At 39.0% G+C, this 25,274-nt stretch overlaps 1 protein-coding gene and 1 long non-coding RNA gene across 3 annotated transcripts in view; one reads left to right on the forward strand and one right to left on the reverse strand.

Annotated features, from left to right (window-relative positions):
* The first annotated feature begins 376 nt into the window (after window positions 1-376).
* Med13l (mediator complex subunit 13L) overlaps window positions 377-25,274 on the forward strand; it is a 195,115-nt gene continuing 170,217 nt past the window's right edge. Inside the window, exon 1 of one of the 2 annotated variants that reach the window (XM_048342889.1) lies at window positions 377-575. In XM_048342889.1, the coding sequence (XP_048198846.1) occupies window positions 504-575 (72 nt within the window). In that variant the 5' untranslated portion in view covers window positions 377-503. The remainder of the gene's footprint in view (window positions 576-25,274) is intronic. The other variant, XM_048342888.1, reaches the window with a different exon arrangement.
* LOC125349083 lies at window positions 6,176-23,640 on the reverse strand. The gene is made up of 3 exons (XR_007210448.1): window positions 23,239-23,640; window positions 19,485-19,488; window positions 6,176-6,199 (listed from the first exon to the last, which is right to left on the reverse strand). It is a non-coding gene; the product is annotated as an uncharacterized LOC125349083 (long non-coding RNA).

The following is a 25,274-nucleotide window of genomic DNA, read 5'->3' on the forward strand; positions in this document are numbered from 1 at the left end:
TCCGGGGCTCGCCTCCCCTCACGCGCCGGCGGGGCCCGAGGGGGACTCGGTGGCTGGAGATAAACAAGGCGGCGGCGGCGGCGGTGGAGGAGGCGGCGGCGGCGGCGGCGGACCCGGGAAGGCGGAGGCGGCGGCCGGCCCCGCAGCGCCAGCCCGAGAGGCAGCGGCGGCCCTGAGAGGCGGGGAGGGCTCCGGGCCGCGCGGACAGCGCCCCCCGCCGCCGCCGGAGCCGTAGCCGCCGCCGCCGCCCGAGCAGGAAGGAGCCGCGCAACCCCCCCCCCCCCGCCCGCCCGCCGGCCCGGGCCCGGGCCCGGGCCCGCCACCCCCGGCGCGGCGTCGCCGCCGCGGCGCCTCCCGCCCGCCGGCCCTCGCGCCCTCCCTCGGCCGCGGCGGCGCCCGGGCCGCCCCGCGCTCCCCGGCGAGGCGCCGCCGCCCGGCCTGGCCTCGCCTCGGACGCCTCGCTCCGACATGCCCCGCTCTGGCGGCCGGGCTCGCGGAGGATCATGACTGCGGCAGCGAACTGGGTGGCGAACGGGGCGAGCCTGGAGGATTGTCACTCCAACCTCTTCTCGCTGGTGAGTCGTGGGGCCGCGCGCGGGGCGGGGGCCGGGCCGGGCCGGGCTGGGCCGGGCGCGGGGCTGAGGGAGGGGGCGGGGGGCCCGCCGCCGCCGCCGCCGCCGACCAACTTTCTCCTCCCGCCGCCGGGACTTCGCCCCTCCCTCGCCTCTCCCGGACGGTCGCCTCGCCGATCTTCCCTCCCTCTCTCTTCTCTCTCCCGTTTGGATCTTCTCCCCCTCGCCTTGGATGCCATCCCGTGTTTATTTGGCTCTTTAAAAATCATTTGTGAGCGCGGCGTTCGGCGTGGAATTTGCATGTAGAAGTCTCGGAGCTGCGGATTCTGGGTCGCACTTCCAACGCCCACCCTCCGTTGCAATCACACCCCCTTCCCCTCCTCTCTCGCTCTCTCGCTAGCTCTCTTTCCCTCCCTAAGTGTGCAAGGTTTTGCCCTGTGCTGCCCGTGCCTGCGATCAGCAGGAGCAGTCTACTGCTCCCTGGTCGGCTCGCTCGCCCGCTCGCTCGCCTGCATTTTGAAAATTTTTTTAAAAATTTAAATTCCATAATGACACCTGCAGTTTCGTCCAAAAACAGTTGATTGAGTGTGATTGTGTCAGTAAAGCACTGACTCTTGCACCCGACGCTCTCGGGATTGTAAACACCGACAGCCGCCTGCCTCTGGGGTTTTACTACGCTGGAGAGCAGGAAAGCCATTGCACCGAGCCGACGGAAGGTGGAGAAAGCTTTTGCTTCTTTCTCTTCTCCCGTCTCTTTTAAAAACTGTTTTCCCTATCCTAACCACGCGAGCGCTCGCGCGCGCGCGCACACACACACACCACACACACACCACACATACACACACGGAGCAACTAGGTGGGTGATTTGATAATATCGTTTTTATCTGCCTTTGCCTCTCTTCTCTGGTAATTGACAACTTTTCCTTCGTATTTGCCTTGCTGGCCTTAATCTTGAAGGCGTTAGCATGTCGATTGTTCTCGTGGAAGCCTGGCACCCAACAACGGAGTCAAGATTCATCGAAATTAAAAATGGATAGGGCTCCGGCAACTCTTTCTTGGCTGTGTCAGTGACATTTGGTGGTAAATGCCATCTTTGCTTTTTATTGGGCCGTATTACCTAGCTCTGATATCATTCAGGTTGTTAAACCTGGCGTTTAGGCTAATAATTGCAGTGCGTGGTCTTTAAATATGTGCTTTGTGCCTAAGTTACTGTATGTATAGTTATGTGCCCGGGAGAGTACGAATTTGTTTAACTATTGAGCAAAGATTTGTAAACAGATGTAAGGCAATTATGTTTCAAGCTCAAAATATAATTGGAAAATTGGCTGAACGGATTATTTAATTTAGCCTTAAAAACCCAAGTTTTAGGTTGTGTACCTTGTTTTTTGCGGGGTATGTGTGTCTGTTACCTTTTGAGGCGCAAACTGTTGTAGATTATTTTCTGCGACCCCTGTTGTAGATAGAAGCATATTTTCTCTTAATCCTTGTTTGCACCGGATAAATAATTTAGTGTTCAAATTGTAATTAGTTACATTTAATTATGGGTAGAAGCTTTTTTTTCTTTGAAATTAGTGGAGAAATACACATTCTTGCCAACTTTTCAAGTGGAAGAATATTAGTTTATTCAGATTAAAAACTAAATATGATTTTTATCTACAAAGACTGAATGACGTCGTGTCATTGCTTCGACTGTAGCAATAGGGTATTTTTTTAATCCAACATTTTATCCAGATTATGTAATATGGATGAGTAAATTGTAAGTTGTATTTTTTCCTCTCAATTCTGTGATAATTCTACCTTGATCTTTTTGATAGGTGAGAATAAAACATCTATTGCCTTTTCTTTTATCTCCCTGTATCTTGTCATTTAGTATTAGGTTCAGGGATTTTCATAGATCAGCAAACATATTGATTAAGGGGTACTTAAAATGGTTTTGTTTGGCAGCTGGTGACCACATTGACACTTTTACAGGTAATTAAAATAACCAAGTAGTGCCCATACTAACTAGTGAGGAGAGAGTGTCCAAATTACCATCTATCATGCTGACGAGTAATGGCTGTGTGTTGATGGCTAATTTATATACAGTAAATTTTGTCGGCAGATCAAACTATATGTGTAGTTATTCTTTTGGATAATTTCTTCTGTGTTTTTAAAAGATTAGGTAAATGTGGTAATGTTAGAGAAGGTGTTTTGGTTTCTTTTATGGAAACAATTTTGTAGAAGAGGATAGGTCTTAATTTTTAAAGATTATGAGTCAGATTGCTGACTATTGTAAGTTGTTTTGGCTCCAAGATTAAATTCCTTTCTTGCAAATCATGTACATCAACAACCTAGAATATCAAAAATGTAGTCAAGTATATTTTATAGAGTTAATTCTCAAGGAAATATTTTAAAATAGAGCATGATTTATATAAAACATTGATTCATAATGGGATGGTGTGTGTGATGTATACTTGCAGATTTTTTTTTTTTAAAGCCAGAATTTCTTTAGTATAACAAGATTTAAGTAAGGAGAAATAGGAAAAGAGAAACATTTCCAGCTCCTCTTGCGGGAAATGGGAACTTAGTTTCCAAGCCTACAGTTTTCTGGTTTGGTTTTTGAACAGAAAAAGTATTATTTCTAGAGAATTGTTCTAGATACTATTATTACTGTAGAGTGAACTTCAAGCTAAAGATTAGTTTTATATCACAGAAATGACCCACCCACTTTCTGTTCCCTTGAAGTGGTCATACAGCTTAGCAAAAGTTGATTGTGCAACCATATGCCTTATGATTGTTGGCAGTCTTTACTTTGTTTCCTGGTTTTCTACCACAGAATCACATTCCCTAAATTATCTTTTCAACCTCCACTCTCCTTTCTTAACTTGTGAAAATGCCATTGTGTGTGTATGATGTGGGTCATTGTGTGTGTTTCTTCCTACTGCTGTGAGATTTGTAGCTTCTGCATCAAATACATGCCCGTCTGTGTCTTTGTGGCTCAAAACTGTTTTCTCGTGCTGTCCATCACATTTCTGTTGACCCTTGCTATGTATTCCGGTTACGATTCAGCTAAGTGAGTTAAATCTGCCTTTTTGGAAAGTGTAACAGTGCACCCTATGGTAGGTAGTGAGTTCACCCCAGTGGAAAGACATGTCATAATTTCCAGATGTTTCTTTTGTTTCTGTTTCTCTATTGAGGTAACATGGAGAAAGTGATTTTTGTGTCCGTTAGCTAGATTTAGGTATGCACTCTGACTTGAGGGAGCCATCACTAATTCTTAAGATAGTTGCTTCACATGCATATTGTTTTACTTGCTTTAGCATATTGCTGACTATGGGTAATTGGGTGATGTTCTCAAATTCTCACTAAATTAAAACATATGTACACACATCAGTGCTTAATTCTTATTGAGGACCTTTAATTTTATATTTGAAGCTTTTAAGGTAACCTGTTCACCTAATTTCTTTTTATCTTAAGAGTTTTCCTCTCCAGAAATAGAAGAGAATTATAAAAATCTTCAAAATTTGATCTTTTGAGTTAGAACTAAATGGGGAAGACTTTCAAATGAAAATGACTAAAAACAGTAAATGGTTTCTCAAATCTTCTAAAATGCTAAAATATTATGCTGGGTATTCTTTAAAAATCTCAATTTGAAATTTTAATATTTACATTTGAAGCATTTTTATGGTTCATTTCCTTTATTGAACATATTTACAATTTGCTAATGTGTGTTTTCTGTTTAGCATTTGTTGTTGGTAGCACATGGTGTTGCAGTATTTATATATTTTTAATAGCAATAATTGCCACCCGGTAATAGTTGCCATATTAACCTCCAATTGCTAGTAAATATTTTTAAGTACATAATAGACAGCAATTTAAGGCATAGTGTGGCAGTTTACTGGACCATTTTAAAGAGCTATTTGTATGTGTGATGAGTTCATAATTTTAAAGAGAAAATCATATACCTAAGACCTGTATGCTACAAATGTTTTGCTATTTTATTGCTAGATGGTACTTATTGGGAAAAAGTTAGTTGATTTGTTTGTTTCCTTTTCTTCATGAGGAATGAGTGTTGGTGTTGGTGTGTGCTTTTAGGACTGGAAGACTTCTTTGAATTTATGCCAGGTGCTTAAATAGCCTAGTTATCACTTTCTTTGGAATGCTCTGATCATTCTTTTCATGAGTGTATTAGATATTTAATTCAGAGAAAAATCTTAAGGCACTCTATGCTAAGTAACATTAAGTTATAGTTGTGGCTTCTATTATTTATGGGAAGTTCATCTTTTTGTTCACTGGCTAATTTAGTGTGAGGATTGTGTTCATAAACACTTTTTATTAGAAATTTTCTGTATTCTGAGATTAATAAGAAAATTATGATGAAACAGTTTCATTGTAAGTAGTAAGGAGATGATTTATCTGGATATTTAAGTGAATAGTTTAGCTGTCTCTAAAAATTTGATTCAAAGATGGATTAAGTTTTTTGAAATGTAACTTAAAAAAAAATTTTTTTTTTGCCAGTCCTGGGTTTGGACTCAAGGTCTGAGCACTGTCCCTGGCTTCTCTTTGCTTACTAGCACTCTGCCACTTGAGCCACAGCGCCACTTCTGGCCATTTTCTATATATGTGGTGCTGGGGAATCGAGCCGAGGGCTTCATGTATACCGGGCAAGCACTCTTGCCACTAGGCCATATTCCCAGCCCCTGTAACTTATTATTATTTTTTGGCCAGTCCTGGGGCTTGGACTCAGGGCCTGAGCACTGTCCCTGGCTTCTTCTTGCTCAAGGCTAGCATTCTGCCACTTGAGCCACAGCGCCACTTCTGGCCATTTTCTGTATATGTGGTGCTGGGGAATCGAACCTAGGGCCTCATGTATACGAGGCAAGCACTCTAGCCACTAGACCATATCCCCAGCCCCCTGTAACTTATTTTTGATAGAAGAAAATAATAATCTTCTTTAAACTATTAGAAGTAATGAATTGTGTTTTTGCATTTTGCCAGGGTGTTTCATTTCACAGGAGCTAGCCAGTGAGAGATTATTATACAAAGTTTATAAAAATTAGTAATATAGTTGATGAGTACTAAGTGTTAGTAAGCTGTGCACTAGTCATTCTAAACATTTACTAGAAATAGAAAGGAGTTCTGAATATCAGTAGCATTTAAGATGCTGTGTGTGACAGTCTGCTTCACAAACTGTGTTATGACAAGAATTTTTATTTTGTCATTTGATGAACATTTCTGTTTTAAGAAGTTACACCTAATGCATTGCAAAGTGAGTTAACTAGATAGGCTAAAAATGTGCGTATGGGATATTGCTTAAAACGAAAGCAAAAACGCCTCATCCAACCAAAACCACCCATATCTTTGTTTTCAAAGGACTTGCTGAGAGTTTTAGGATTTGTGAGTCAAGCCAGTCATCAGTGGCTCAGGCCTGTAATCCTAATTACTTAGGGGGCTGAGGATCTATGTTTAAAGCCAGCCCAGGCAGGAAAGTTTGTGAGACTTTAAAAAAATCTCCAGTTAACCACCAAAAACTAAGAGTGGAGTTGTGGCTCAAGTGGTAGAGTGCTGTCTTTGAGTGAAAAAGCTCAGAGACAGTCTCCAGACCCAGAACACACACACACACACACACACACACACACACACACACACTTTAAGTCAATATTTGCAATGTGTTCTTGGAGTTTAGGACTTCTTTCTCCCTCTTGAGTCCAGATAATTTCCTTTTATAGTATATGCTTTTATTGTTTATTTGAAAGATTTGAAGGTGTTAGCTTTGTTCTGTTGAGGGAATTCACTTCATTACAGAGGGAAGATGATATTGCATTAATCTTGGTAAATATTAACATAAATGAGGATTTGTGAGTTGAGACTAATTTACATGAATTAAATATGTATGCTTTCCCAATTTTGTTTGGTATAGTCACTCATGTACATACATAGATTTTCTTAGCATAGTTTTCCAGCCTTGCTTCAGTTGAAAGATATTTTTAAGTTTTGTGATTGGTGTTTATTTCAGAAAATTTTCTTCTTTTACTATGTTTTGTTACTTAATTTTTTTAGACTTTCGGTAGTACAGAGTAGATTCTGTGTTCCTAAGTGGATATAATAAGTTATCTGTAGGAAATCTTATTTTTCTTGTCTTTTCTAATAACTTTTTAGTTTGTTGAAGTGGAGTTTTCCCTTTTTATGATGATGTATATTATGTATATTAATGTATATTATGCCAATGTATATTTGGATTTTAGTCTTAAAAAGGATTACTTTCTTCTTTTTCCATGAAAATTAGGATACTCATATGTTTCCAAGAATGCTATTTTCATTGGAACCTCTATAGGTTATTATGTGAGTTTCTTTTATCTTTGTTGGTCATGGGGCTGAGTGCTGTCCCTGAGCTTTTTCACTAAAGGCTACCTAGTTCTACCACTTTGAGCCATAGCGCCACATCCAGTTTTCTGGTGGTTAGTTGGAGATAAGAGTCTCCTGGCCTTTCCTGTCTGGGCAGGCTTTGAACCTTGATCCTTAGCTCTAAGCCTCCTGAGTAGCTAGGATTACAGGCACGAGCCATTGGCACCAACCAGTGAGTGAGTGAGTGTGTGTGTGTGTGTGTACACTGTCCTTGAGCTTCTTTTTGCTCAAGGCTACTGCTCTATCACTGCAGCCACAGCTCCACTTCTGCTGTTTTTGAGTAGCTTGTAAGAGTTAAGAGTCTTATGGCCTTTCCCGCCAGGGTTGGCTTTGAACTTTGATCCTCAGATATCACTTTCTATGATAGCTAGGATTGAGGTTTGAGCCACCAGTGCCTGGTTATTATGCAAGTTTCTAAATGTTCATTTTTTTATTATAGAGGAATTATGACAGAATTGCATTAAAATTGTATTTCCATTACTGTGAAATAGCTCAAAGCCCTAGCTGACTGCTTTCTACATTTTGTACTTCTTTCATATATAGCACAGAGCCCTGATGGCTACTTTCTACATTATGTACTTCTTTCAGTATAGTGAAATTTCATTACTGTTTAAGGAAAGGTCAGGGTTGTTATATTAAAATTTCATTTGTATCTTTATTTTGTGCAGTTTAAATTTATAGCTTTAATCTTAAAAAATGGATAGGGGAAGGTAAACCAGGGAAATTTTTGTTTTCTTTCCTCTTTTTTAATTATTAGATGCTTTTGACTATAGTAATTCTTAGTTTATGTTAAGCCACTGCATATAACTGAATATATTTGATTTTAAATTGGGAAAAACAAGTTTCAAATGAAATACACAATTATGAACAGTATTTTTAATAATATTTAGTAGAAATTAAAAAATACAGTCTAATGTGGTGTTGCACTTTTGAAAAATTGTTTGTTTTTTTTTTGATAGGCATTTCCGGGCTGTCCTGGAACCCAAGATCTTCCTGTCTCAGCTTCTTGATTGCTGGGAGTTAAGTGTGTACCACTATGACTAGCTATGTGATCTTTTATCCCCTCTCAGAGACCATACATTTGTAATCTTACGACTAAATGCTTTTGAGTGAGGTATATAGGCTTCTTTATATTTGTGGATTGTTCATAGGAATAATAGAAGTTTAAATCCACTTCAATTTAATTTGAGAAGTAATGAATAAGTTGGCCATTCCCATAATTGAATTTGATATTCTGAAGAGAAATAAGGGAATAAACCCCATACATATATCTACTTCTAGAGGATTGGAGCCAGCTCCTAGTTTTTGTCTACCCAGACATGCTAGGCATTAAATCCTCATTCAGTATTTGTGTGTCTGTGCACATGCTCATATGGGCTTGAACTCATAGCCTGTTGCTCATTGTGCTTGGCTTTCCTGGGGCTTGAACCTAGGGCCTGAGCACTGTCCCTGGCTTCTTTTTGCTCAAGGCTAGCACTCTACCGCTTGAGCCACAGCACCACTTCTGGCTTTTTCTATATATGTGGTGCTGAGGAATCGAACCCTGGGCTTTGTGTATGCGAGGCAAACACTCTACCACTAGGCTATATTCCCAGCCCCAGTTCAGCATATTTGTTGGTTAATTGGAAGTGGGGTCTCTCAGACTTTTCTGCCCTAGATGGCTGAGATCCTTCAGGTCCTAAATCTCTTGAGTACCTAGGATTTCAAGCTTGAGCCACTTGTCTCTCTCTCCCTCTTTCCCTCCCTCTTTCTCCCTCCCTCTTTCTCCCTCCCTCTTTCTCCCTCCCTCTCCCTCCCTCCCTCCCTCCCTCCCTCCCTCCCTCCCTCCCTCCCCTCCTTCCTTCTTTCCTTCCGTATAGCTCAAATGTCACATCTTCTTGGAAGCTTTCCCTGATTTCCTCAGGCAGATCTAGTCACTTAAGCTTCTGATATATTCCTCTTTTTTTTTTTTTTTGCCAGTCCTGGGGCTTGAACTCAGGGCCTGAGCACTGTCCCTAGCTTCTTTTTGCTCAAGGCTAGCACTTTACTTGAGCCACAGTGCTACTTCTTTTTTTGGCCTTTTCTATATATGTGGTGCTGAGGAATCGAACCTAGGGCTTCATGTATGCAAGGCAAGCACTCTACCACTAGGCCCTATTCCCAGCCCCTATATTCCTCTTTGGATGTAGTTCTGATAGGCAGATGAGCTTTGGGTGGAGTCAGTGACCCTGTCAAAATTATCTTGCCTTCTCTTCAAAGGTGGGCACTCATTCACCATCTTTTAGACTAATTGTTCTCCATCCTCCCAGGGCATTCTCAAATGCCCATTTGTGTTCTAATCATAGGTATACTTTTTCTTTTTTAATGTGGAAAATTTATTTTTATTTTACTTATTTATTTTTTGCCAGTCCTGGGGCTTGAACTCAGGGCCTGAACACTGTCTCTGGCTTCTTTTTGCTCAAGGCTAGCACTCTGCCACTTCAGCCACAGCGCTACTTCTGGCTTTTTCTATATATGTTGTGTTGAGGAATGGAACCCAGGGTTTCATGCATGCTAGGCAAGCACTCTACCACTAGGCCACATTCCCAGCCCAGGTATACTATTTTTATTTTAACGTATTTATATGTTCTATGTTCTGAGTATATATTATCTAGGCTGAATTGAATGTTTTGTGGCTCAGATCTATTATAGGGGAATTCTAGAAAACCATATTAAAGATAATGACAACTGATCATGAGACAGTCCTTATTGTACCTCAGAGGAATTGGAATTTAGTATTAGATTTTCTATGGTAAATAAACTATAGATTTTGGGACCTATTGGTCCCAAGAAAACCTTGGTTACTCAAGGAAAAGACCTTGAGTTAATTACAACTAAAGCTATAGGGTAGCTCTAGATAGTTGTAATAGTAAAGTGACGTAAGTATAGCAGTTATGGTGCAATTGCATATTTTAATGCTTTGTTTTGGAGTTGGGAATGGAGCAGATTACATTGTTGTGGTAGTTCCATGAATGAACGGCGGAAAACCTTGAAAAATTTATCTTTAAATGTTGCTTTTAATTTGTGTGTGATTTACAGTTGTATGGTATGTTTTTAAGGTGCTGGCAGTTAGTGTTATAACATCTGAGCTGCTAGGAACTGAACTGTCCCTCTTATTTGGTAATTTAAGCTATTAATTCCCTGGCACCTCCAGAGTGCTCTTTGAACTTTAAATAGTAATTCTATTAACATTATGAGATCTGTCTCTGGGAACATTGGACATTGTACTTAATGAATATATTTTTCTTCTAAAGACAAAATTTTGTTTAGTGTGATACTCATGTCACAACTTTTCCTGTAGCTTGAACAGAGAGAAGTCAGTTGCTGGCTAATTTCTTTTTTCCACTTAATAACATGGCAGTTATCAAAAATATTTAGCACTTGTTGAAGGAAGGAAAGCTCTCCCACAAATTTGTAGTTTTCCTATTAGTTGTGTTGACTATGAATAGTGTGTTGTTTTATCTAGAAGTTTAAAATTTTTTGCATGGGTGGTCTTCAAATTCTACAAAGTTTGTTTTCACAAACTCTTTTTTTTTTTTTTTTTTTTTTTTTTTTGCCGGTCCTGGGCCTTGGACTCAGGGCCTGAGCACTGTCCCTGGCTTCTTCCTGCTCAAGGCTAGCACTCTGCCACTTGAGCCACAGCGCCGCTTCTGGCCGTTTTCTGTATATGTGGTGCTGGGGAATCGAACCTAGGGCCTCGTGTATCCGAGGCAGGCACTCTTGCCGCTAGGCTATATCCCCAGCCCTTCACAAACTCTTGACTTCTGTCACTACGTAGCTATTTACCTTTGTACCTAAGTATGTGTGTTTTAGAACTGAAATACTGTTTTTCACAGCATTTTATTTTATTCATTTATTAAAAATTTTTTATTGACAAACTGATGTACAGAGAGGTTACAGTTTCATACGTTAGGCATTGGATACATTTCTTGTACTGTTTGTTACCTCCTCCCTCACAGCATTTTAAAGGAATGATCTTACACTTGAGAGTGCCATGCGCACCTTTCCTTTGCCTGTGTATAAGCCTGTACAGTGCAGGCACTCCTGAACTTCACCTTCACTGGGGCAGTGGGACTGACTTGACTAGCTGTGGGCTTGCCAGCCTCTAGGTATAGGGAGGTTATGTAAGTCTGAGGGGCACTTGAAGGTATGGAGAAGCAGAGACAGCTCCACATGGATGGAGGTTGAAGGCAGATTTTCTCTCCTTGCCCAGAACCTTTCCTTGCAGTGTTGATCCAGGACTTAGAGGTGTGGCTCAATCAAATTAGCCTAGCAAGCAAGCTGAGTCACAAGGCCCTGAGTTTAAACTCCAGCTACCTCACCCCCCCTACTCCTCCCTCCAAAAAAAGAAAGAAAAAAAAGTTGAGATTAGTGGCGGGTTCTGTGATGTCATCAGGCAAATAATTTTGCATTTCTGTCTCTTAGTTCTTCTAAAACCTCCTGAAGACAGGCTTTAAGTTTCCAGTTTTATGTGGTAAATGAGGACTTCTGAGACTTAGTGAGATGAAAAAAGAAATTGAAATTGGTGGTGAGATAGTATAGGATGGCAAATAAAATGATATTTAAGGATTTTTTTGTATACTGTGCTTGAGAAATTTAGGACATATGTAATTGATTTAGGAGTAATGTACATCAGAAGTGATTAAAAATGTAGCTTAAGCTTTATAGAAAGGTGTGGGGAAAGACCTACATGTCGAATTTAATTTCTAGGATGCTAATAAGTATGGAGGGAGAGCTACATGGACTGAATAATGCTTTATGAGACCTAGAAAAGTGGAGTTTGAAACTGGATCGTGAAGGCCTGGATGGATGTGACTTGGTAAAAGGGAATAACAGGGCATCCATTGGAAGGTTGACTGACAACTCTAAATCTCTGTAACTGAGAATCTTTTTATTGAGATGCTATGAGGGGAGCATGTCTTCAGTTGTATTCTTGGTTTTCTTTTAAAAAATAGCACAAACACGTTGTTGTTGTTGGTTGTAGTGCTTGAACTTAGGGCCTCTGTGCTGTCTGATCCCTTTTGCTCAAGACCAGTGCTCTACCACTGAGCCACAGCTCCATTTCCAGTTTCTGAGTGGTTAATTGGAGATAAGAGCCTCAGGGGGACTTTTCTGCCCAGGTTGGCTTCAAACCGTAATCCTCAGATCTCAGCCTCCCAAGTAACTAGGATTACAGGCATGAGCCACTGCACTTGGCTGTTTTTATTAGGTGCAAAATTTGAAGTGTGGGCAGGCCAATTTAGATTGAGACATGGTGTTGTTAAAATAATACTGTTTTCTAAAATAATTCACTTCTGAACTTTAAGAAAACAGTGCTATATTATGCAAAATGCTAATGACCGAAGTGACAAATATTTCAGAAACTGGACAGACGTGAATCTTAATGAGCAGATGGGATATTAAACTAAAACAGGAGATGATCCAAGATGATATAGAAACTATTAAGAGAAATGAATTGAAGAAAAACAAGTGTATTAAATGGTTTTATATTTAATAATGTGTTTAAAAGCCTTTTTAGGATTGCTGTCTTATATAGACAAATAAGAATTCTTTGTGTCTCATTGCACTTCAGATTCTGTGAATGTAAAACATACTTTGGGTTTAGGGTTATGTTTCATGAAGTAAACCTGCTGTTCCTAGACTCAAGTCAAGAGTATATTTGTTACATGTGCTTTAAACAGACCTTTTTCATGTGAAGAAGGTTGATTGTCAAGTAAGAAGCAAAGAAGAGCAAGGAAGGCTAGAACCTGAAAGGTAGATTTGTGTCTGTAGACTGAGAGGCAACAATACTAGAGATAAGTTGATAATTGATGAAACAGGTCTGCTAGTAGGGTGGTAGGGTTAGTAAGATAACAGGAATGAAAGATGCGAGGACATAAAGAATTAATATAAAGTAAGTAGAGACAGACTCAGTTGAAGCTTGAGTACTTTCTGAATTTAGCAATTAATTTGAACCTGAATTAAAAAAGCCATTTTTACAATTGTAGCTAAAAGTTTTGCATTTTATGTTGTTTCATTAGAGCATGTCTTTTTGTTTTAATTTTCCTTTAATTACTGAGTTAGCCTTTTGGTGGGATCTTAGGAATGATGAGGAAAAAGAAAGAGCTTTACTTTGGTACATTGGCATCCGTAGTTGTCAGATGTATGCCAAGAATTCTAGTCCCATTTGGCCTTCTCAGGTTCTGACTGTTAATGTACACTTTGTTTTCATATAGTACTATCAGTGGTGGTAGATTTAGCAGTCAACTGGTAAGACTAGAAACTGGGACCAATTAAGTAAGATGATCTTTTCTTTCTGGAGAGCAAGGCAAATTACCATAAAGGGAGAATATAATCATAAGTTGCACCTTATCTAGTCAAAGTCAGATATCATCTTGAGGTCCATTTTTAGTGAGACTGAAGTAATCATTAAGAAGACCCTTGGGCTAAATAATAGATCCTTTTGAAATAATGTCCTAGGGTATTAATTGTATGTTTGACTTACATGATTACCTTTGTCCACTAAGGGCTGCTTATTTGAGCCATCTAGTGTGCCCCGCTTGTTCTTTCAGCAATTTCTTACACAGTTGAAGGAGACTAGCACAATAGCACTTTGTCCGTTTAGGATTTCTCCCCAGTAGTCAGTCTGGATAGTTAAGAATGTAGAAGACTCACCTAGAGTATCATGCCTCTACTATTTGTTCAGATTACAAGTTGCAAATAGTCATTTCTTGCTCATAGTGGTTTTCTCTACCACTTGAGCCAGGCCTCTAATCCTGTTTTGTTTAGAATTTAAGGATATGAAAATTTTAAGCATTCTCCCAGTCATCTTTATTATCTATGGTCTTCAGATTATATAGGTTATTTATAGTTACCTTTTTATTTCTTTACATATTAAAAGGGGGAATTGTAATCCTATCAAAATGGCTGTAATGTAATTTCTAGAGTAATAATATTTTAGAAAAATTTAGGTATGTAATACTCTAAAACAAATAAGAGTAGGTTCTTATGAAAATTTCAGATTTGTATTACACCCAAGTGGTTAACTTTAGAATTTATGTTAGAACATATATTTGCCTTATAGCTATTAAAGACCATAAATATTTAATTGTCTGAACTGCAAGTTCTTGACTAAAGTTGAAGTCAACTCCAAATAGTTTTCAGAGTATATTACATGAAGAGTATAATCATCTGTACAGAGTCAAATGTCAAGATCCTAGGTAGACTCAATCCATAATTGGCTATAAATTACTTAAAAAGTAAGTATTACGACTATAGTTCAATGCTATTGGGTGATAGCGTGCTGAAACTGGGTTTTGCAGTCCATGCAGATGGTGCTATATTTGAGTTGATCTGTAGGCTTCTATCACAATTATACAGTGGAATAATTCTCATGAGAACTCATACTTTGATATTTGTAAACTAATAAACTGGCTTTTTTGGTAAATTTTAAACGTATGATTTGGACTAGGAGCATTTGCCTGTATTTAGAAAATGTTTCTTTTTTTTTTTTTTTTTTTTTTTGCCAGTCCTGGGCCTTGGACTCAGGGCCTGAGCACTGTCCCTGGCTTCTTTTTGCTCAAGGCTAGCACTCTGCCACTTGAGTGCCACAGCGCCACTTCTGGCCATTTTCTATATATGTGGTGCTGGGGAATCAAACCCAGGGCTTCATGTATACAAGGCAAGCGCTCTTGCCACTAGGCCATATTCCCAGCCCCTAGAAAATGTTTCTAATGACTTAAGATGAATAGATTCTGTTGCTTGTCTACATGATAAAACCAAGAAGTGATCCAGAGGGAAAAAGAAGTGGACTCATAGGTAAGCATGTATCTTCTAAAGGAGCTATGTTTGTTACTTTGTTATATAGTAGGTGTGATACATTTAAGAATACAGAGAGGTGATTAAAATTTCTAGAAAGTGGGGGATTTATTGATACATATTAACATCCATTTCAGAAAAAGACTGGTTTTTTTTTGGTCCTGGGGCTTGAACCTTAGGGCTTGGCTGCTGTCCATGAGCTCTTTTGCTCAAAGATAGCACTCTACCACTTTTGAGCCACAGCTCCACTTTTGGTTTTCTGGTGGTTAATTGGAGATAACTATCACACAGACTTTCCTACCTACCCCTGCTGGCTTTGAACTGGAATCCTCAGAGATCTCAGCCTCCAGAGTAGCTCGGATCATAGGTGTGAGCTACCAGCACCTGGCTAGAAAAAGATTCTTTATAATCCATGTTATATTTTTAGAGTTGACAATGGAAATAGTGCTCTAAACAGCCCAATCTATTTTCAGTATTACATGAGTAGGACTTTGTTTTGAAAAAGTTTGAGTTTGATGATTCTATCATGTTTGAGTTATATTCACCAGTTGCATAAATAATTACATAAAAATATACTAGTAGGACTTAAAAGAGTATTACTGGATCCCATTGGAAGTAATTTATATATTTTGTATTTTTTTCTTTTTTTAAATTTTATTGTTAAGGTGATGTGCAGAGAGTATAGTTACATAATAAGGTAGTGAGTACATTTTTTGTCATATTTGTTACACCCTCCTTCATTTTTCTTTCCCTTCCCCAGTTCAGATAAGCATATATATATATGTATATATATATATATAATATCCAGTGTACCAGAATCATATACAGTGACCACAGGGGGTACGTCAAAGGAAATTCACCTAGTACTTTAAACATTGACAACAGTAAAATCCTCCTGTTTCCATCTCTTGGAGTTCATTTTGCTTAGCCTCATCTTATGTATGTAGCTGTTGAGCTATTGGGCTCCTGGCAGGTCTATCCTAGACATTTTTATGTTTATTTAGTAATTGTTTGGTTTTAGAGAGATGATGTAAAGTTGCTGACCAAAATATGTAGAAATACCATTTGAAAAGAAGTTTGTTGCTTTACAGACATGATCTCTACTGTTCTCCCCTCCCCCTCCAACAACCACTTATCAGGGAGACCATATATCTTGTATTTGATACCTATTCTTTACTATATGGGAAACAGGACTGAGAGGTGCTAATTGATGCCTGATTGAATGATGTAAGGAACTGGAAGGGTGGGATTGTGTAGAGAGGAATCCTAAGGATTTTTTTAGGAGGGGAACAGCATTGTCAGACTTTTAGAGAGAAAACTTGTGGGCTCTTGAAGTAGGGGTTGTAATGGGGAGAAACTAAAGGCTCTTAGGAGGAGTTGAAATGTGAGAAATCATGCTGGGCCAGTAGGAATAAAAAGGAGGGAATGGATTTAAATGATTTTTGAGGTAGAATTGACAGAACTTGGTGACCAATTAAGTAGGAATCAAATTGCAAGCAGATATTTTTGGTTTTATGGCATTTGCATTCTTGTGTATGCCAAGCAGGGAGGAACCCTTGACAGCATCTATGAACTGTAGATGTTAAGTAGTAGAATTAATGCTTCAATCACAGTTGTGTATGTAGAAGATAGTCGCTGAGCTTACTGCTCAGCGTAAGAACCTACGTTCTTACTGCTAAGTTAAGCTCCAAAGAACTCTGACAAAGTTTTAAGTAGGGAATAGGGCGTGTGTGTATAACTTGGGTGTAGAGGATAAACAGTGCTTATAACCTGCATATTTCCAGAAAAAGATTGGGGTCGAAAGAGTAAGATTTGTAAGGGAAGGGCAGAGGAAAAAAAAGATAGGGAAGAAAATCCCTTTCTGTTAAGTGGCAGTTATCAGGTAAGGCAAGATGAGTGCATACAAGGAAAAAGCAATGTAATGTGATGTACTTTCTAAAATCTGTGCTGGGACTATGGCTAGCCTTCTCCCTTCCAAAGGACTGACATACACCGGGGCAAACAGGATATGGTATATACAGGATTCCTGTGTGCAACACCTAAAGGTACAACTTCTGTCAAGCCTGCCTTCAAGTGTTAACCACTTGAAGTTTGCTGGAAGCCTTCAGTCTGTTGTGGAGGAGTAAGCTGGGTGCCAATGGACTTTTGAGTGTCCTGAATTCTTATTGGATTGGGTGAACATTCTATATACAGATTCTTTGAGGTTGTCCTTATTGATATATAAGGCTATCAGAATAAATTCTGACACCCAGTGTTTCACTAAACCGGTATGCAAGCACCAGGATATGCATGGGCCTCAAGTACTATCGTACTGTTGGTGATTCTTGCTAAGTGGGTTGGAGAAGGTGAAATACTTTTCAACTCCACAGTTGCTGCTAATAATAGCAATGTTTATAAAATGTATACTTAAGAAACAATTTAGGATGGTCCACATAAAAGCTAAGAGGAATGTTAGACTAGTAGGGTCGGTAGACTAGGACCTCTGGCAGGTAATTGGTGAGGTTGAAGCTGTGGATCACACTATTCTGGCAGAGGAGGAACCCAGACATTTAGTTTATCTGCAGTGGGCATAGAGAGAAACCTGATAAGAAGAAAGAAAATAGAGGAGAGGCAACCTAATACCAAGTGGTTCTCTCAGCCTTAAGCACATAAAGCTTTTCTTGGCAAACTTGCCTTGAGACTTTGAAAACAATTAGTTTTTATATATGCAGATTTTGTTTCTATTTCAATTAAGTGATATTTTTGGTAGAAGGATGAAATACTTACCTAAATTCTTTCATGCCTTTGTAGTAGTGGTGAAATTTTTATAACCAGTGGAGAGAATAGAAGGAGGTGTTTGTAAAGACCACAAAAATGTTTTTGTTTTTTTATAGATGCCTGTTCCTCATTTTGGTTTAGAGTTCTTCCTATCACTTTATGATTGTATATTATTACCATCATTGAGAGTAATTACTATGCCAAGTAATTTTTGCCTCACAAATTGGGAAATTTTCCCTTTCTCCCTACCCTCATCTCCTCTCTTCCTCCCTTACTGTCCTCTAACCCACTTGTCCATTTGTGAACACATTCTTGCTTTCCTGTGCTCTGGAGTCTTCCTTCCCAAAGCCGCACTTTGACTTGGCAGCACATTTCTCAGTTAAGCGCTGAAATGTACATATGCACTTCAGAACCTTTTCATGTAATCTCCTTGGTGTGGTGGGGACCCTCTCCAGTTGTTTAGAGTGCACTTACTGGCACAGCGTGTACTATCCATTGTTGATTGCTGTAAATTCATTCAGCCTTCCCAGGTGGGCAGCTTGGCTGCCCAGATGCTAGAGTGTTGGTTTTCCTGCAGGTGTCAATGTTTCCTTGATTTTCTACAACTGAGGTAGTACTAAGAAAATACAAAATATTTTCGTGAAGAGTTCTGAGAAATTGAAACTATAAAGAATTGTCCATAGTTCAGCCACTCCAATAGATCAGATTTTTTTCAATTTAATTTTATTGTCAAGGTGATGTACAGAGGGGTTTACAGCTACATATACATAAGCTAGCATTTCTTGTCAAACTTATTACCTCTGCCCTCATTTTTCTCTCCCTTTCTTTCCCCCATCAGTTTACCCCAACACTTACATTCTTGTTAATATGCACATTTTTGTACATAGATATAATCAGAGTATAAATAGAATTCTTTATTCAGCTGCACTCACTAGCATCTTTTCCATGTGGTTACAATTTTCATAATTATAATGTTAATGGAAAGTGATTTCTTTTATAAATTTAATAAGAAATTACATAATTGCTCTCAGATTTAGGCACCATGGAAGTATCTAACATAAAATATTTAGGTAGCTGTTCTTTGTTTTAATTTGTATCATTCCATGACCTTTTTGTTTTTACACATATCTTTGAATGGTGGTGTGTGTGTGCATGTGTGAGTGTGTGTTTGCACTAGCATGCACATGTATATATTATTGTACAGTTTGAAAGCTTTCATTAGCTGTTTATAAATGGAATTTGTAAATCACACATATAATAATGATGGAACACATGTATCTAACAAAAGTTTAACAAAAACAATTTATCAGTTTATGGAGTTTTATCTTTACTCTTCCTTCCCATTCTCTTTTAATTCCATTCAGAGGTAACTGTTTGGCTGTAATGGTTATTCATTGAATTCTGTAGTTACAACCATAGTTCTCTAAAAGATGTGCCAGTTTACATTTCTGTGGGCAATGTAAAACTCCCATTTTTTCCCTTGCCTATAACAGAACTAATCATTTTACTTTTGCTACTCTGAGCAAAAGTATCTTAGCATTTTAATTTTCAGTTTCTTGATTTTAGTGAGATCATGAGCATCTTTTCATATGCACTGGGTATATAGACTTCTTCTGTGTTTTATTTTTTATAAGTGTTTAATCTCCAAAAAGTCCTTTTACTTATATAGATTTGGAATCAGTATTTCAAGACCAATCTTTACATGCTTTGTACATTCTCCCCTTAGAGCTTTTGCTGATCATAAGAGTTCTTAACCGCAGGCCTGGCTAGACTAATTGTATGCCAGCTACATGCATTTTCCTTTTTGAGGTAGATATTCCTAGTCCTGTTTTTCAGGTGAGACAATTGAAACAAGAAATTTCAGTAACTTGTCCAAACTTCCCCAGGAGCCAGGTGTCTTGATTTAGAGCCTGAATTTTTAACCAGTATATTGTGTTGTGTGCTGTCATTCTTCACTTGTCTAAATCCTTCTAGGACTTCAGTGAGCTCCTTCTAGCTTTCCAGACATTATTGGTCTCTTTCTTTTAGACTGAGCCTTTTAAAAATTAACAGTGTAGATCATATAATTTACTGTAAGCATGAACCTAGAAACCACTGGAGCATAGATATTTGCCTGAGATTAATGGAGTGATAATACAGCTTACATTTTTTAAAAGTTTCATCAGAGATTAATGGAGTAATAATGCAGCTTGAAAGTTCTTTTTTCAGAAAGGGCAATAGATTTTTTTCTTCCCTTTCCCCTTAGAAGGCTATATTCCTAACTTTAGGAGTCACTTAGAAAATAAAAAGTTAGGGTGGTGTATTTTTTTTTTTGATTGATGACTAGAGCAAGGTAAAAACCTACATAAATGTATAATCTGAAAAAAACACCCACTTTATTAAAAAGTCTTTTTTTTTTGGTCTGAGTCTGGGACTTGAACTTGGTATCTAATGCTTGCTTTATAGTTCATTGGCTAGTGCCACCTTAGCCATGCCACTAATCCGCTTTTAATTAAAAAAAAGTCATTCAGATGTGCTTATCACAAAAGACTTATGATATCAACACATTCATGTGTTTCTTTAAAAATAGTTGCATTTGGGGCTGGGAATATGGTTTAGTGGCAAGAGTGCTTGCCTCTTATACATGAAGCCCTGGGTTTGATTCCCCAGCACCATTTATGTAGAAAATGGCCAGAAGTAGCGCTGTGGCTCAAGTGGTAGCGTGCTAGCCTTGAGCAAAAAGAAGCCAGGGACAGTGCTCAGGCCCTGAGTTTAAGGCTCCGCACTGGCCAAAAAACAACAACAAAACAACAAACAAACCAAAAAAACCCCAAATGGTTGCAATTAATTCTTTCCTTTGTTTTTTTTTTTTTTTGAAACAAGCTTGGAAGCAGGCATTTGAGAACTAGTGTGGTCATCAGACTTGACAACTTTTTGTTTTGTTATTCCATTATCTTTAGGTTAGTCACCAGTAGCACATAGTTGAAAATGATTGCTCAAACTCGAATCTAGGCATTTAGATAAAGGAGGAAGAGGAAATATTTAAGGAAACTTCCAAAATGTTCCACAAATATGTCTAGCCATACTAAAGTTCCATACCTTATATACTTCAGGGAAGCTGGAAAATGTTCTTTGAGAGGGCCTGTTACCATACCTAGCAATGTAAAATGTGTGGTCTTGTGGAAGTAGAGCTTCCATGTTTGGATTTTTTTTTTTTTTTTGCCAGTCTTGGGCCTTGAACTCAGGGCCTGAGCACTGTCCCTGGATGCTGCTGCTGCTGCTTCTTCTTCTTCTTCTTCTTCTTCTTCTTCTTCTTCTTCTTCTTCTTCTTCTTCTTCTTCTTCTTCTTCTTCTTTTTCTCAAGGCTAGCTCTCTGCCACTTGAGCCACAGTGCCACTTCTGGCCATTTTCTATATATGTAGTGCTGAGGAATGGAACCCAGGGATTCATGGATACGAGGCAAGCACTCTTGCCACTAGGCCATATTCCCAGCCCTGAGCTTCCATGTTTGAATAGATGTGTGTGACACAGAGAAAACAATATATACTTCTGCTTATGGTTTGTATGTGTAGTTCAGAAACAAATCATCCTAATGTCAATAATGAAGCTCACTAAAGGTTCCCAGACATGCATGAGAATTAAACAGCTGTAAGTCTAGCATTTGTAAAGTTGAAAAAGGAAGACTGGAAGAACGAGGCTAGCCTCTGGCCCCTTAATGAGAGCCTGTCTTTAGAACCAACCATCCAGTGAGCCAGCCAAACTAACTGGGTAATGATTTATATTAATGATTGTTTTTACTTTTTAAATTTTTTCACTTTATTTTATTTTAATTAATTAATTTTTTTTTTTTGCCAGTCCTGGGCCTTGGACTCAGGACCTGAGCACTGTCCCTGGCTTCTTTTTGCTCAAGGCTAGCACTCTGCCACTTGAGCCACAGCACCACTTCTGGCTGTTTTCTATATATGTGGTGCTGGGGAATCAAACCCAGGCCTTCTTTATGTATAGGAGGCAAGCACTCTTGTCACTAGGCCATATTCCCAGCCCTGTTTTTACTTTTTATTCTTTTTTACATGGCCTTGCCTTTTAGCCTGGACTGGCTTTGAACACACTATTTAGCTTATGTTAGCCTCAGACTTGTAATCCTCCTTGCTCTGTTTCCCTAGTGCTGGAATTAAAGGCATGCACCATCATTTTGGGCTAGTGATGTATGCTGATGTGGTTGGATGTGAAAATAACTTATTTGAAAAAACTGTATACTTCTAAATGGCTCACAGTTTACTTTAGAGATAGGAAGTTTGAATATTAAGGTATATCTTAGGATAGTTTTTTTTTCTTTTTCTTTTTTGGTAGTATTGGGTTTTCAACTCACGGCCTGGATATTGTTTCTGAGCTTTGTCAGGGCTGGTACTGTACTACTTCAGCCACTGCTCTACTTCCATCTTTTTGGTGGTTAATTGGATAAGAGTCTCATGGACTTTTATGCCAGGGCTGGCTTCAAACTGTGATCCTTGGATCTCAGCCTTCTGAGGAACTAAGTTTACAGGTGTGATCCACCAGTGCTTAACTCATTAGTTTTCATTTATTGTTAGTCTGTTTTATATTCATTTATTTTCCTATGTTACTTTTTTTCCACTTACTTCTGGTGTAATTACTCTCTTTGTAGTTTCTGATAGTAGAGCAATTGTGTTATATATGTTTATATTACAAATTTTAAAGCAACTGATTTCTGTTTGAGTACTGTTTAATTGTATCTCACATATTTTGGTATTTTGGCTTTTTTATATCAATTAGTTCCAAGTATTCTGTTCTTTACCCCATGTGTTATTCAGAAGTATGATTTAGTTTCCAGATTTTGTGGGGAATAGGAGAATTCCAGATTTTTGGTTAATTTCTAACTTAGTTTTGTTCAGAGATTTCAATTCTTAAATATATTTGTATTTGTTTTATTGCTTCACATATGTTTCCTTTTGATGAGTGCTTCATGAGCATTTGAAAAAAATGTGTTCTGCTGTTAGTATAATGTTTTATAAAATGGCAGTTTGACTTTGTTGGTAGTATTCACATTTTATGTATCCTTATTTTCTGTTTACTTGTTCTATTTATGAGGAAGCTATTAAAGTTGCCACTAATTCTAGGCTTATGTTTCTCATTTTAGATGTTTTTGCTTTAGCATTTTGAAATTGTTATTGGGGTGCTTATTTTCTCTCTCTCTGTGTGTGTGTGTGTGTGTGTGTGTGTGTGTTTGTGTTTCTGTGTGTTCATCTTGGGGCTTGATCTCAGGGAAGAGGTGCTGTTATGTTAAGTTTTTGCCCAAGACTAGAGTAGTAGTCCCATTTCTGGTTTTTTTTTTTGGCCTGTCCTGGGCCTTGGACTCAGGGCCTGAGCACTGTCCCTGGCTTCTTCCCGCTCAAGGCTAGCACTCTGCCACTTGAGCCACAGCGCTGCTTCTGGCCGTTTTCTGTATATGTGGTGCTGGGGAATCGAACCTAGGGCCTCGTGTATCCGAGGCAGGCACTCTTGCCACTAGGCTATATCCCCAGCCCCATTTCTGGGTTTTTGATGGTTAATTGGAGATAAGAGTCTCATGAACTACTTCTTCTGCACTGGCTGATTTCTAACCACTATCCTCAGATCTCAGCCTCCTGAGTAGCTGGGATGATAAGCATGAGTCACTGGTGCTTGAATATATATGTATGTGCGCGCACGTGCTCGTGCATGCACGCACACACACATATCTTTAAACATATAACTAACTTTAAAAATATTTTTAATTGATTATTTTCTATTGGCTTATACTATAGAGAGATTTTGTTGTTATATCTCCACACCTGTTTACACTGTATTCCAGTTAATCTCACCCCCTTATCACATTCCTTGCCATAGCATTCCCAACAGGTTTCCATGTTCATTTTCATAGTTGTAAATCTATTTTGGACAGTATTCATCTTCCTGGCCCGTACAACCCCCTGTTGCTAGTCTCTACCTACCTACAGAGTCTATTTCTAAAGGGACCCCATCAGATATTTTTTTCCTAGAGATAATTATCTTATTCTGATTATCTACTCTCCAAAAATTTCAGTGGCTTCCACTTTCCTTTTTTATTTTTGGTGCCAGACCTGGGGCTTGAACTCAGAGCCTGAGCACTGTCCCTGGCTTCTTTTTGCTCAAGGCTAGCACTCTACCTCTTGAGCCTTTTGTATATATGTGGTGCTGAGGAATTGAGCCCAGTGCTTTTCATGTATACAAGACAAGCACTCTTGCCACTAGGCCATATTCCCAGCCCCTCCTCTAGCCTTTTTGCTCAAGGCTGGCACTCTACCACTTGAGCCACAGCTTGTAGCTTTTTAAAAAAGTAGTTTACTGTTCATAGGAGTAAGAGTCTCATGGACTTTCCTGCCCTGGCTGGCTTGGAAACACAAGCCTCAAGATTTTAGCCTCCCTGAGTGGTTAGAATTACATACATGAGCCATCTAGTACCCAGCCTGCTTCAGCATTGTAGGAACCATCTCATTTATTTTCCTTTTAGAGGGATACAGGACTGTACTGCTTGTTGGCCAGTGACTGAAAACAGAAATTTCATGTTTTGTTCAGATTGAATTTATCTATGGCAGGAGGACGGTTCTGGTGCTTTTTATTTATATATAAATGCCTCATTTGCCCATGGATGTTATCTTAGTTCAGAGGTCAGTAAAACCATTGTGTAATTATTTCAGGCTTTAGTCCATTGGGTATCAGTTACAAGGCTGTCATTGTAGTGTGAGAACAGCCACACATGGTATGTAAATAAATGAGCATAGTTGTGTACTAGTAAAACATCATTACAAAAACACTCCATGGTTCATAGATTACTGACCCCTTGCCAGCTGACTAAAATACAAATGATATTAGCACTATGAAATCTTGTTAAAATCTATGAAACTCATATTTAAAGTTCCAAAGGAACATTATAAACCTTGTCTAACTAGCATTTGATATTCAAAGCTGTTCTGTAGTATCTTTATCTAGTATTGACTTGCTTCTCCTTAACCTCCTGTATCAATGATTGACTCTCAGTCAGGAATTTTTATCCACCAGGGAGCTTCTCACTGTTGTTGTTTTAATCAGTTTTTCCATTTGGTTCGTTGTTACCACTTGGGACTGTGCTGAGCAAATCTAATTAATCTTCCCCATCAGTCTTTCATATAATAGAAGACTTTTAAATAATTTTAGAATCTTCTTAAGTACTAATTAAGTTCATTCAACTGCTTCTTAAAAATTATATTCTGTTCTATTTTGCTTCCATGTTAATTTGCATGAAAGAATTGAACATGGGGCCAGATAGCCTCTAGCTATATATAATGTTGAGATTTCTTCAGCACCCTAGACTTTCATTTGTTAATTTGTTCCATTTTATAGTATTCAGCTAGAAGCTGAAGCTACAGTAACATGTAAGTTTACATCTGTCATATTGGATCTAGATGTATTTAGTAGCCTTCTGAGAGAGCAATCCTGGCCAGCAGCAAAGCTGGTAATAGAGGAGTTTGAGCAGTCAAGTTGGAGGGAGGCAAGCCTCTGGAAGTGTGTTGTGTCTTAGCCCAGCTGGCATTTTAAAAGTATAAAATGGAGAGGAGAACCAGTCAACAATATATTATTATTTTGTGCTGGTCCTGGTCTTAAGCTCAGGGCCTGGGCACTATCTCAGAGCTCAAGGCTAGAACTTTACCACTTGAGGTATAGCTGCAATTGTGGCTTTTTGGTGGTTAATTGGAGATAGGAGTTTCACAGACT

The sequence above is a fragment of the Perognathus longimembris genome, chromosome 3, assembly GCF_023159225.1.
Source record: "Perognathus longimembris pacificus isolate PPM17 chromosome 3, ASM2315922v1, whole genome shotgun sequence".
Taxonomy (NCBI): Eukaryota; Metazoa; Chordata; class Mammalia; order Rodentia; family Heteromyidae; genus Perognathus; species Perognathus longimembris.